Source organism: Talpa occidentalis, unplaced genomic scaffold (assembly GCF_014898055.3).
Source record: "Talpa occidentalis isolate TD23 unplaced genomic scaffold, MPIMG_talOcc4v2.1 talOcc4.3, whole genome shotgun sequence".
NCBI lineage: Eukaryota > Metazoa > Chordata > Mammalia > Eulipotyphla > Talpidae > Talpa > Talpa occidentalis.
Window position 1 is genome coordinate 143,847,842 of NW_023603184.1, and position 12,661 is coordinate 143,860,502.

At 43.5% G+C, this 12,661-nt stretch overlaps 1 protein-coding gene across 10 annotated transcripts in view; it reads left to right on the plus strand.

The window, feature by feature from the left end:
* Positions 1-12,661, plus strand: part of RHBDD1 (rhomboid domain containing 1) — a 120,856-nt gene that overhangs the window by 58,140 nt on the left and 50,055 nt on the right. For 9 of the 10 annotated variants that reach the window (XM_054700120.1, XM_054700112.1, XM_054700116.1 and 6 more), the window contains 2 exons: positions 1,751-1,804; positions 10,331-10,474. In XM_054700120.1, the coding sequence (XP_054556095.1) occupies positions 1,751-1,804; positions 10,331-10,474 (198 nt within the window). Of the gene's footprint in view, positions 1-1,750; positions 1,805-7,794; positions 8,076-10,330; positions 10,475-12,661 lie in introns of those variants that run through there. The other variant, XR_005127677.2, reaches the window with a different exon arrangement.

Consider the following 12,661-nt stretch of genomic DNA (forward strand, 5'->3'; position numbering starts at 1 on the left):
CTTATTACTGCATCTGCGGAGTGTATGCTTGGAAGAGGCTTCATTTATTGAAAATGTCCAGCTTTATTATGTTTCTGATGCAACTTAATTAGGGACATCTCGTAATGAGCTTTGTTAGCCAAATGCGCTCAGTGCTGATAAAGAAAGAGATTCGACTCTCGGGAGCTTAATGTTGCGTTTCTTTTTCCTCTGTGTCTGAAGATGAAGTGGTTAGTAAATCTCTCTGCAGTCACATTATGGAATTCATGCAAGTATTCTGAAAGAGGGTTATTCCCCACGATTATAACACTTAAACTCTTTTCCTTCTTAAAACCCTGCCCGCTTTCTCTGGAGACATTTTTATATCATTCTGTTTTCAAAGTAACATGATAGAAAATCAGATATTAAAAGTTGAAGCAAACATTCAGGGCTAGTTACAAATGGGCTGTAACCTCTCTGCCTTCTTTCTGGGGAAGCTGGAGAAAGATCTAGATTGACCTGAGACGGGAGATGGCACAGGAGCCTTTGGAAATAACCGTGGGTGGGAAGGCTGCTGTCTGACACCGGGCGGGAGAGGAGGGTCACGCTGAGCATGCTGGTCTTGCCCGCTCTCCTGCCTCAAGCAGCGCTGACCTCACTGTCCTGCCTTTCTAGACACAAGAAAGAGGAAGGTCTCTTAGCATGGAGCCCGGTCTCCCTTGTCGGGAGCAGCTTCTCTTTATGGCCAGAGCTTGTATGGAGGCCTCAGAGCCCAAGTTTGCTCCCACTTCCGAAAATATCCAAAGGAAATGAAATCAGTATCTCAAGGCGATATCTGTACTCCCATATTTATTGCAGCATTATTTAAATAGCCAAGATAGGGAAACAACACAAGTGCCTGTTAATGAAAGAACACATGGAGAAAGTGTGTGTGTGTTTGTGTGTGTGTGTGTGTGTGAGAGAGAGAGAGAGAGAGAGAGAGAGAGAGAGACAGGGAGAGGGAGATTGATTCTGCCATTTGCAACACAATGAACCTGGCACTTTATACTAAGTGAAATAAGCAAGATAAGAAAGACAAATACTGCATGATCTCATTGTATGTACAATATAGAAATTTTGAACTCCTAGAACCAGAGAGTAGACTGAGAGGGGAGCAAAACAGGGAAATGTAAGTCACAGTATACATATACCTAGGTATAAGGTGAGTAAGTCCTGGGGATATACATCCAGCACAGTGACTATAGTTAATGATACTGAGTTATATGGGGGTCTTTGCAGTGGCCTAGGTGTTAAGTCTCAGCGCTATTACCGCTATGGTATGAGTTCGATCCCCGGTCAGGGAGCTGACCCATGTGGCACAGCAGACCTCTCCTGTCTGGCCCGCTGCTCCCCTCAACAGTGTATGTCAGTAGATCTGCCACTTCTGCTCCCTACTCTGTCTCTGGTGAGTCCTCTCACCCTCCCACCTCTGGCCTACACCCCAGTTCTTCTATGCATAAATAGATAAATAAATCTTTTTAATAATCACCAAATTATATACTTGAAATTTACTGAGCGTAGATCTCAAGTATTGCACACACACAGTAGTAACTGTGAGGCAGTGGATGCGTACCTGATGCTGGTAATCCCTTCACAGTGTGTATATATGTATGTATAAAATCAGACCTTTATATGCCTTTAAAAAATCGCATTGTGCAGCTATATACAATCCTATCAATCATGCTTTAGTGAAGCTGGGGGGAACAGGAGCCTCATGGCCACAATTGAAATGTTTGTTTCCCTTCATATTTAGGCATTTTCTCCAATGTTGGTTACCCAGGACAGAACTACTACTTTAATAGTTCAGGTAAGTACTTTATTTCATTTAATAGATTTTTAACTTATTAAAATTCAAGTGTTCATCACTATAGAGCTACTTTAAGGCAATGCTAGTTTATACCACTGTGGTGTCACTCACACCCCGTGTATACTTGTGCCTCTCACATGTCTCAAAGCTCAAGGAGGCATAGCCCAGGGCGCTACTGGGTGGGTTGGGTGGGAAGACCAGGGAAGGAGGTGGCAGGCATGAAAATACTGTGTGGTTGGGTGAGTTCTCTCAGACATAAGAGTCACCCGGGCCCCAGATCCCTTGACTCGCAGAGACCACACTGCTAGCCGAGTGTTAGAATTAAGTTCCAGACATGTAGTTCTCCACAGCCCACCCTAACTCCCCATCCAGAAGGAATCACATTTGCTCCAGAGACAAATAAGGTAGATATTCCTCCAATAGTTAGTACCATGGGACTTGAAGAAGGAAATGTACTTTTTCTAGATATCTGTGTAAATAGATGGACATGGGGTCAAGCATATGGCCTGTTTTAGGTGAAGGCCTTGCATTCCAGTCTTGGCGGTGTATATAGGATCCCATTACCAGCCCACAGGTGCTAAAGAACCCACAGGCTGGGTGTCGCTTGTGCTTATAGCAACTGAAAGCGTCTGTAGCTCACATCTGGCCTCAGCATTTCCGGTAAAGGGTCAGGTAGCTAATGCTTTAGATCTTACGGGCGTTACAGACCATATGGTCCCAAGTGCAGTTAGTCAACTTCTCGCCACAGCACGAACAGTTGATGACCACAGACATTTGATGACCAAATGGGTGTAGCTGTGTTCTATGAAAACTTTATTTAAAAAATAAGTGTGGGTCAGATTTATACCACAAATAGCTTATTGATCCCTGGTTTAAATAGTATAGGTTCAAAGAATTCTTGCAATAGGTACATAAGTATGTTGGTAAGTAGGTAGCTACCATAGATGGAGGGAGGGAGGGAAAGAGACAGACACAGACAGTGCTTTGCCTAGTGGCACTTGGCAAGTGAGACAAAGCAGTCTCTTAGTGCAAAAGAACTTTAATGGAGTAGTGTGCATAGAAAGAGAATAGTTTTCCAATAAAAAATCCAAAGTTACTCATCCCCTTCTGGGCAAATGCCCAGCCAAACAGGGTTGGCCCAAAGCAGGGCCATGGATACCTGAAGTCTTGCCATAAATCTATGGCACCTTCTGGCAGGGAACCATAGGAAAAGAGCAGAAGGGGTCAGAGAATTCTGGGACAAAAAGAGCAAAATCAAAGTACAAATCAAGGTCACGGGCTGCCATTGGCAGCCTCCCCATGGGTCTCACCCATGTTGCTTCCAGTGTCTCTCTGCACCTCTTGACCCCAAGTCCCCCAGCTCCCTGGTGCAAGCCCCCAACTGGGCAGCAAGTGTGCCCTCCTTCACATGTCTCTGCTCCACGTGTCTCCTCCTCGTCTTCTTCCAAGTCTTCCCTCAAGTCCCCTCTCACCGCTCAGCTTCACCCTTTATTAGGTGGTACAGGGAACATGGAACATCCCCTTTTAATTTAGACTCCCCTGTAACAAGACCAGAAATTCTCTCTCCTTCCGTGGGCGCCAATGACATTTCAGTTTCCAGAGCCTTTACTGTGCTATTGGGTCCACTCACGGGTAATCTCGTATTTGGGAGTTGGACTGTGTTGTAGTTCAGCTTTCAAAGCCTTTGCACTGCCTCCCCCTCTCCCCCTCCATCCATGCATTCATTGCCTGCAGAGTTCGGGGAAGAACCTAGAGTTCCTGTCAGTTGATCCTTAGAAAGAGGATATTCCTTTTGTGTCAATCCAAATTTCCATGTGGTATCATTTTCCTTCTGCCTCAAGAATGTTCTTAAACATTTTTTTTTCTGGTGCAGTTCTCTTGGTAATCAGTTCTTTCAGGTTTTGTTTTACTGACGAACTGAGGAATACCCCTTCCCTCTGATTCTCAGTCACACCGTGTTGAACCTTACCCGTCAGTCCCGAGGCTTTGCTGACATGACTTCCTGCGGGTGGGCTTCAGCGTCCATAGTTTCTAATGCTGTCTGTTCACTGCCTTCTTCCACTTTCTTTGTATCTGATGTCAATCCCATCTAGTAACCTTTCCCTTTCAAATACTGTATTTTTCAGCTCTAGAAGTTCCATTTAGTTTTCTTTTAAATCCTTCCCATTCTCTCCATTATAGTCATGTTTTTCTTTAAATATGATCTGATCATAGTTATATTAGCTGTCTCAAAGTCCCTGACTACTAATTTTTACATTATCTCTCTCTATTTTTTCATTAGAATTTTTTTCTCCTGGTTGTGGGTCACAAGTTTTCTTCTCTAGTAAGTGTTGATTGAATGATAGACATTATATAATTTCAAGTTGAAGCTGGAGTTTTTTCTTTAAAAAAAAAAAAAGACTAAGTTCTGATGCAGTTAAATTTCTTGAGCTTAGTTGATCCTCTGCACTTGTTTTTTTTTTTTTTTTTTTTTAAATTCTTTAAATTCTTTAGGGTGGGGCTAAAGTGATATTTACTCAAGGGTTAATTCTGTGCCACTACTGAGATGTTACTTTTTTGGGATCTCTCCTGAATGGCCTTTATACAGCAAGCAGTTTCTGCCCCCGACTGTTGGAACAAAAAGTTTTCCCAACCCTGCCTGGGCTCTGGGAATTTCTTGTTTATAGTTCTTGGTCATCTTGCCTGGTCTCATGGCATTTCACCTGCATACACATGACTTAACATTCAGCCAAATCTCCAGGACGCCCCATGTAGACTTCTAGAGCTTTCTCTGTACACATAGTCCCTAGCTGTACTCTGCCCTGCAAATTCTAACTTAGTTCTGGGAACTGCTGCAGAGCCCCCCCCCACCTCCACCCCCTTCCCTGTACCACAGTCTGGAATGTACTGCCAGGCTCATTTCTTTTATTACTTGCCTACTACACAGTGTCTGAAAACATTTGTTCCGTATATTTTCTCCACCCTCCTACTTGATTATGGTAAAAAGACTTATCCAGTCCTAGTTGCTCAATCCTGGCAGAATAGGAGTCCAGTCCAGCAGTATTAGCTTAGTGCATGCATGCTAGCCTGGGAGGGAGGACTAGGGCTGCAGTTGCTGGAGGTCATCCAGAGGAAGTGGAGGGTTAGATCCCGAGGAACTGAGTAGAAGTTGAGGAAAGCAGTTGGAGGAATAAGCCTTTCATTATTAAAAAGTCTCTTTGGAATTACCCAGAATGTGCTGGAATGACCTTGGAGGATACAATCAATAGAATGATACTACTGGAGTTACATTGAAGAGATGTTTTTGATGTCGTTCTAAAAGGTTGGATCATGAGCATCCAACCTTTTTGTACATATGAGTCTCCTGGAGGAGGTTTACAACATATCCCTGCCTGAGGTCACTGCAGATAGAGGAAATCAGAATGAGGGTAGAGACCAGAACTTGGACTTTTTTCTTTTAATTTTCCCATGTAATCATCATGGAATCAGGAACTAAATCATAGGCTTAGAAGTTTGGGGTTACCAGACTCAGAAGTTCTCTCATGAAGCGACTCCCCTCCCCAGGCTCTAACCTCTGCTGATTTGGATGCTGAACAGCCTGGAACATAGTTTTGGTACAGCCAAGGAGCAGTTTGTGGACAGCTCCGGCGGGCCTGCCCCTGTCGTGGCTCACCAGGAAAGGAGGTGCGAGACTAGTTACCCAGAAAGCGTATGCATTTGGAAGAGCTTGGGATCCTTGGAGTTGCAGGTGATGGAGACAGGTTCACACTGACTTGAGAGTAAGAGAAGCTTTATTCTGTCTCCCACCGCAACTTCTCTTCCTGATGATTTTATTCTCTCCTCTAGGCAGAAGACATTGTCTCTAACACCTTGAATATGCCAGGGGTGAAAGAGACCTTGTCTCCTGCTTCATTTTTTAAATCTCCCAAGGAAGCAGTAATGTTCCTCTTGTCAAGGAGAATACGGAGAACCCTCATGCACAGGCATGGCTTAAACTATTGTAGATTCCCTAGTACCAGACCCATGTGACCGTCGGGAAACTGAGGCTTAGAATGGTAGTAATTTGATAACTACAGGTAGTTAGTGAAGCCACCAGGACTAGAAATGCCAGTCGCTGATCCCGAACCCCTACTTTTGTTATTGTGTAAAGACAGGAGGCAGAGCTCGAGCTGACTTAACCTCACAGAATAGGCAGTGCTGACTTAACCTCATGGAATAGATCCCCAGATTGTCTGGTCTTTTTTTGCTTTTGTTTTATTGCGCTTACCAAATGATGAAGGGGAAAAGGGAATCTGTTCCTTTCCTCCTCCTTTTGGAAGAGGCATAAGCACAGCTGACACACAGACCAGAGTATTAAAGGCAAAAATAAAAGCCACTTTTACCTTTCTTTCTAAAACGAACGGATTTTATGTTCCTTCCTCTGAAATGATTGGATTTCTTCAAAGGCAGAACTCCATAAGGCCAGGTGGCCATGCTAATGGTCATCTAGGGAACTTTTATGAAAGCATGTGTGTCTCCTGCAAGTTATGATTTATGGTTAATGCAGCCATCCTGCTGCAAGAGTCTTTATAGGTCAAAGACCCTCATGAATGTTTGAAAAGCTGTTACCAATTTTTCTAATCTTGGTGGTGTTTCTTGATCTCTTTTGCCATGAAATCCTGGTTTGTGTATAAGGAACAGATGGGGTAGTTAATAGAATAATGATAACCAGAATTTCTTTTATTGTGGAGCCAAAGCATATAACTGCAAAAGAATATTAAACTAACCTTCATTGCAGGATATAATTTAAACTTACTTGTGTTTGATCATTAGGGTTTTCCACCCATGTTTATTTTTAAATATGAAGATTTAATATCTGATTGGGCCAGTAGAACAGCTACAGACCATGTTTGGTCCTAGGAGACCTGTTGTCATTATAATAGATATTGATGGAAATTTTTTCCTTGTTGACGATTTACAAGTGATGATATGAGTCTTTAGCCACACTCGTCTTTTTAACATGAGGCACTAAAACTTTCCCTTTCTTTCTCCCTGCATTATGTCTGACAAGTCCCAAATTAGGTTTTACAATATTCAGATGTTTAGAGATATAGGCTTCATTTTACTAAGTCACTACTGGGCTGCTTTTGTGAAATAAGAAATAACATGAAGAAAAATGATTTTCTATATGAAGCACATGTTCCCTCAAATGATAACAGATTTATCTGCCGATTAAAGTTCTGTACCTGTCTGTAGTATTTCTAGTATCTGTGAAGATGGGTATTCAGAACTGGGGGTTATTTTGGATTTTGAATTAGTTGAACATTTTGAGGGTAGATGGGTAGAAGTGTCGCTTAGACCTTCTACAACTGAGTGCCTTTCTGCAATGGGAAGGTGCCAGTGTGTTTCTTGTGTTGCAGTAAAATAACTGGCATCCTCAGGGAAGGGGCCGCCTCTCTTCAGGGATTGCTGGAGCAGCCGATGGCATTGAGTGACATGCCACAAACTCGCCATTATCTTTGGACCGACCGCCCCCTTCCTTTTGTTAGTTGTAAAGTAGATATAGTCTCTGTATTTTGACCATTTACCCGCCAGGAACGTTTTTTGATTTTGTCTTTTTGGTGAGAAGTATAGAAAGCAAGATTTGGAGCTGTGCCACAGTCTCCTTTCCTACTGGAATGTGAAACTTGCTGGTAGGCGTCCCCCACCGAGGGGTGGAAGCTGAGTCCTTCTGACTGTTCTAGAGAGTAGACACCAATTTGAGGAAGGGCGTCCATACTTAAAAGTACATCCAGATTCTACTTCAGTCCCAAATTATTATGAGGATTTGAGAAGTGTACTTAAATCCTCCCATGTTGAGTATCCTAATATTAATATTCTGACATGGGAAATGTGAGAGAATGTGGGAGCTAAGGTTTTGGAGGTACTTAATAAATCCCCTGTTATTTTTACTGCTTGTCAGAATTAGCCCCATAATGCTCAACAATATTAGTAAATGTTTATTTTAATCATTTATTTTTGTGACCTTCAAGCACAGTCAGTAAAATCACATCAAGATGGAGGAGTTGTAATAATCAATAAGAATGAATACAGGCTCTGAATGGGCAGTTTTCTGAAGAAGAGACACAAATGGTCAAAAACATAAGAAGATGCCCAGCATCACTGGTCATCACAACTAAATGAGGCCCCATCTCACAGACAGTAGGATGCCTAATGATAATACAAGAGATGATGAGAAGACATGTTGGTGAGGACGTGGAGAAAGCTGGACCCGTATGCATTACTGTATGACTATAAAATGGTGCAGTCTTTGGTAAGCATTCTAGCAGTTCCTCAAATGGTGAATCCTGGAATTACGGCAGGAGCCAGCAGATCCACTCCTTGCTGTGACCAAGACAACTGACAACATCTGTCCACATAAAAATTGTCATGTGAATATTTATTTCAGCATTATTCACAATGATCAAAAGGTAGAAATAGCTCGATTGTCTATGGACTGATGAATGAAGAAAGCAAAGGTATATCCCTAGAATGGAATATTATTTGCCCATTTTTTGAAAACGAACTACTGATTCATGCCACAACATGGTTAATAAACTTTGACAACATTATGCTAAATGAAATAAGACAGACACAAAACACACATATGATTCCATTTACAGAACTGTCCTTCATAGACACCACTGTAGAGAGAGAGAGAGAGAGTAGATGAGTATCTGCTTAAGCCTGGGAGGGAGGGTGGGTGATAGGTAAAGGGCAAATGTTGCTTTCTTAGGCAATGGAAGTGGATTGTGGTGATGATGGCACCACTTTATGAATACCATCAAGTCATAAAAATTAGTATATTGTATAGTTTATCAGTTACATCTCAGTGGAACTGCTATAAAAACATAATCAATAGACACAAGTACTTTACATGACAGCTATATAAAAACCTAGAATCATATCAGATTATCAGTTGGAATGAGACTCATGTGTTTTGTTATTTCATTGTTAACATGAAAATATTTTTATAGCACCTGGACATTTTAGTGGGAAATAGTTAAGCTATTTCCCTTTTAATCTTGTATGTTAGGAAAATATTTTATTTATCACCAACTGAAATTTTAAGATGGCCTCAGGATCAATTAGCAAAAATTCTGAATATGAAATCTCAGAAAACCAGGATTACCCTACAGTGTTCTTTTTTTTGGCTTGTGTTTTAATTTCTATAGTTTTTTAAAACAATGAGAAGTGTAAACTCGGGCCTGTCCTATGTTGGGTGATACGGAGACATATGACGTGAGACCTGTGGAAAAGGGTAGGCATTTCATTACCAGCAAAAATCACATTAATTAAACATTTGAAACATCACCTTATAAAGGGCATGAAAATGAAAGGAAAGAAGGAGATGAAGAAACAAACTATTACTTCTTTTGTGAACCAGAATAAGATTGGTAATTAACAGGGAAAGAATACCTTCTTCCAAAACAAATTGCACAGCAGTGGGTCATTAAGGAAAATGTGAGAAGTAAACGCTAACTGATTGAATAGCCCGATGGGAAGGCCTGGCACAGTGACCTTTATTAATAGGATGTTTGCGTTATTTAATGGCGACCCTGTCTCTCCCTCATTTTATCTGGCAACCAGTTCCTTGAAAATGCTGTTAATAGAAACTGTGATCTCTGAGATGGAATCATAGTCACAGGACAGGGGTTGATACAGGTCACTGTGGTCATCGCAGCCCCAGGGCGTGCCCAGCCCAGAAACCCCTTGGGCTTTGCCTCCACTGTGTGGAGCTGGGGACAAGAAGGCCCTGTCAGCCATTCCCCTGACTGTAGTCTGACTTGTAGGGTAAATAAAAAGTATCAGGCTTTTCTGCCCTCCCACCATTAGGATTGATGATGGATCTGTGATCTGAGTGCAAGCCTGATGGCAGGCACCTGGAATAGGGTGTGGGCATATGTAGATGGGATTCACCTGGGCTAAGACTGGGCTTATAAGGGTGGCATCACGGGGCCGCCAGCAGAAGCAGGAGAGCAGAGAAGCAGAGAGAATGCGAGAGAAGGCTGGACAGCCCAGAAAGAGTGAAGACCTGCTGGGGGCTGGGAGGCCTGCCAGTCTCCCAGCCTCCTGGCACCCCTGCCTGCTGTGTACCTGGTAAATCCCAATAAAAGCCTGCAAAAGACACTGAGAAACCCACCAAGGGCTCCAGGACTCTTCTTTACCCTGTCTGCTCGGATCATAGAAAACCCGCACTGTCCCTTCCTGCCATTACAGACTTACTGAACATCCCCACATGTTAAGAAGCTTCAAACTGAAAGAATCTGCTCCCTCTGCCCATCGCCCCTTCGGGCCCTGTCTCCAGTGCCAGCCATGTTCTAGATCAACTAGGTGGGCTCTGTGGATTCCGGGCAGGATGATCATGGCCTGTCCTCACAGAGAGTTCGCTATTTGCCATCTTATTTTGAGGAGTATTACTTGCCTCAGAAAATGACATAAATTGCTTTATCGTCTTTGCTTCCAGAACAAGAGGTGTGACAAGAACAGTCTGTGGCTGTGTTCTGTAACCTTTCCATGTGCCCGTAGGCTCTTCAGGATATCAGGGCTACTACCCCAACGGCTGGCGGGGTTACCCTGAGGAGGCACCCAGGAACTATGAGGCCTACACTGCGGGGCTGAGCGAGGAGGAGCAGCTGGAGAGAGCACTCAGGGCCAGCCTCTGGGACCGAGGTAGGATGTGGCCTTTGTTTATTTTGAACTCATCTCACAAGATGAAGTGGTCTGAAAAGAGTATTTGGAGCAAACGAAAATCTAAGTAGTTTATAAAAAGGACATGTAGATGGAAAATGTGTGCAGATTGTGATCCAAAGAATGGGGTGTGGTACCGTGCTCCCACAACCTGGCTGGAAGGTGCCAGACTATGTGTTGTGAAGCGCTGCTTTTTATAGGCCTGCTGCACGCTATGCTCTGGCATTAAAGTCAAGAAACCGCCAAAAGAAAATTTAGGTGCATGAAAAATGTAGATTCCTGTGGTCCTGATTTGTCGAGCTGGCTCTGGGTCACTGTATGTCAGTGTTGCCCGGAAAACTTTCTCAAAAATCACACAGACAACTTGGTGAGACTGAACTCAGTCTCTCTAGGCACAGAGCTGAGGATTTGCATTTCTGACCAGCTCTTCCAAACTGGTCTTTTCAAAACTGGTATATAAGAACTTCTGTATTTATTTTGCCATCTTTATTCTGGGTTTGGCTTATGATTTTGGCATTACCATTGTTTTAACAGTAACGAAGCATCATCTGTGCAAAGTAAAACATCATCTTTGCCTTCAGTCAGCATTCATGAAGGTCTTAGTATATTTCACATACCATGTTAGGTCCAATATGGACTCAGAGGTAACCCTGCCTGATGCCCTGATGCAGCAACAGTGACACCTGGGGCCTGAGTGACTCAGGCTAAGTGCTTCCAACAGTGGGAGGGGTGGCTTTTTCTTAAGGAGAGCTGTCAGAATTTCACAGAGGAGGTGGCCTTTGGATTGGACCTTGGAGAATGTGCTGCGATGTGGAAGGGTCTTGCAGATCGCATCCACCATCTCTAGATCAAATTTTTAACAGAGCATTAAAAGAAGCCTGGGAAGTTAGGCCAGGGCTGTTCCAGCGGACCCAGAATTAAGGAGGACAAGTGGAGAAGGAATCTGGTCTGTGGGGTAAATGCAGCCACTTCTAAGGAATAGTCTCAACAGCAATGTGTGTGAGGTGGGGGATGATGGCAAGAGGAAGCAAATGGGAAAACTTGCTTGCCTAGTCTGGACAGAGAAATGAAAGCCTGAATTAGGAAGGTGGCTGGGGAGGCAAAGAGGTGTTTCTCAGGTGGAGAGTGTCAGACTGTTGCATCAGCTATGGTCACAGTGTAACAAGTCACCCTGACACATGTGGGTGGAAACCGTAACATTTCAGGATGGACTGATCTTTTAGCAATGACTCCACAAGCATATACACAGCTTGATTCTCAGTGATGCAGACCTGCAACTTATATAATGTTATAATACAGTGTTACCTCGATAAAAATAAAGTAAAACAAAAAGACAGTAACATCCCTTGTCCTCCCCATTGTACAAGCCCAGCTAGCTGGGTGGCTGATCTAGAGTGCACTGTATCCATCCCTGGTTGACTGTGGCCTGAGGTGACAGTGGACGCTGGACCCTCATCCAAGACCCCAGTATGGCAGTTCCCAGGGAGGACATGGAGACAGGGGCTTTGCTGGTGCCTTGTCAGTTCTACGGAAATTTGTTGCAGGAACAAGTCACTTGGCCAACCTGACTTCGTGGGATAGGGATATAGACTCCGCCTTGTGATGGGAGGAGCTTCAGAGTGATGTGGCATGATGTGGCTGGGAGGAGCTGGAGCATAGGGACCATGCCTGAAGTGGCTCTGTCACAGGTGGTCAGGGGTGGACGGTATCACAGCGTGGCAAGCGTGCCTTAGCCATGTGAGACTGAAACTGGGGGGTAGGGCCTCCGAGCCTGTGTCTTAACTAATTCTCATGGTTACGCCTATGCACACCAGAGTTTCATCATTACTCAGTAAGAAATGAGATATTTGGGGAAAACAAAGCCGCTCAGCTCGGACTTGGTCCAACCCATCTCCGTCCCCACCTAGGCTGACTTCAGATAATATCCCAGGAGCCACAGCCCCAGTATGATAGATGAGATTTAGACCTCCATGTCTCCTTATTACCTACTGTCAAGAAAATGTGTAGTCTCTGGAGTAGCAAGACTTCAAATACAATTAAAAGATGGTCAAAAATCAGGAAAGATCTGGGTCACCTGAGACAGTGTTTGAATTAGGTTGTAGGAATTCTCCATAGACAGAGAAATGAAATGCAAGAAGAGCATACTTTGTGTAAAAGTTTATTATATGC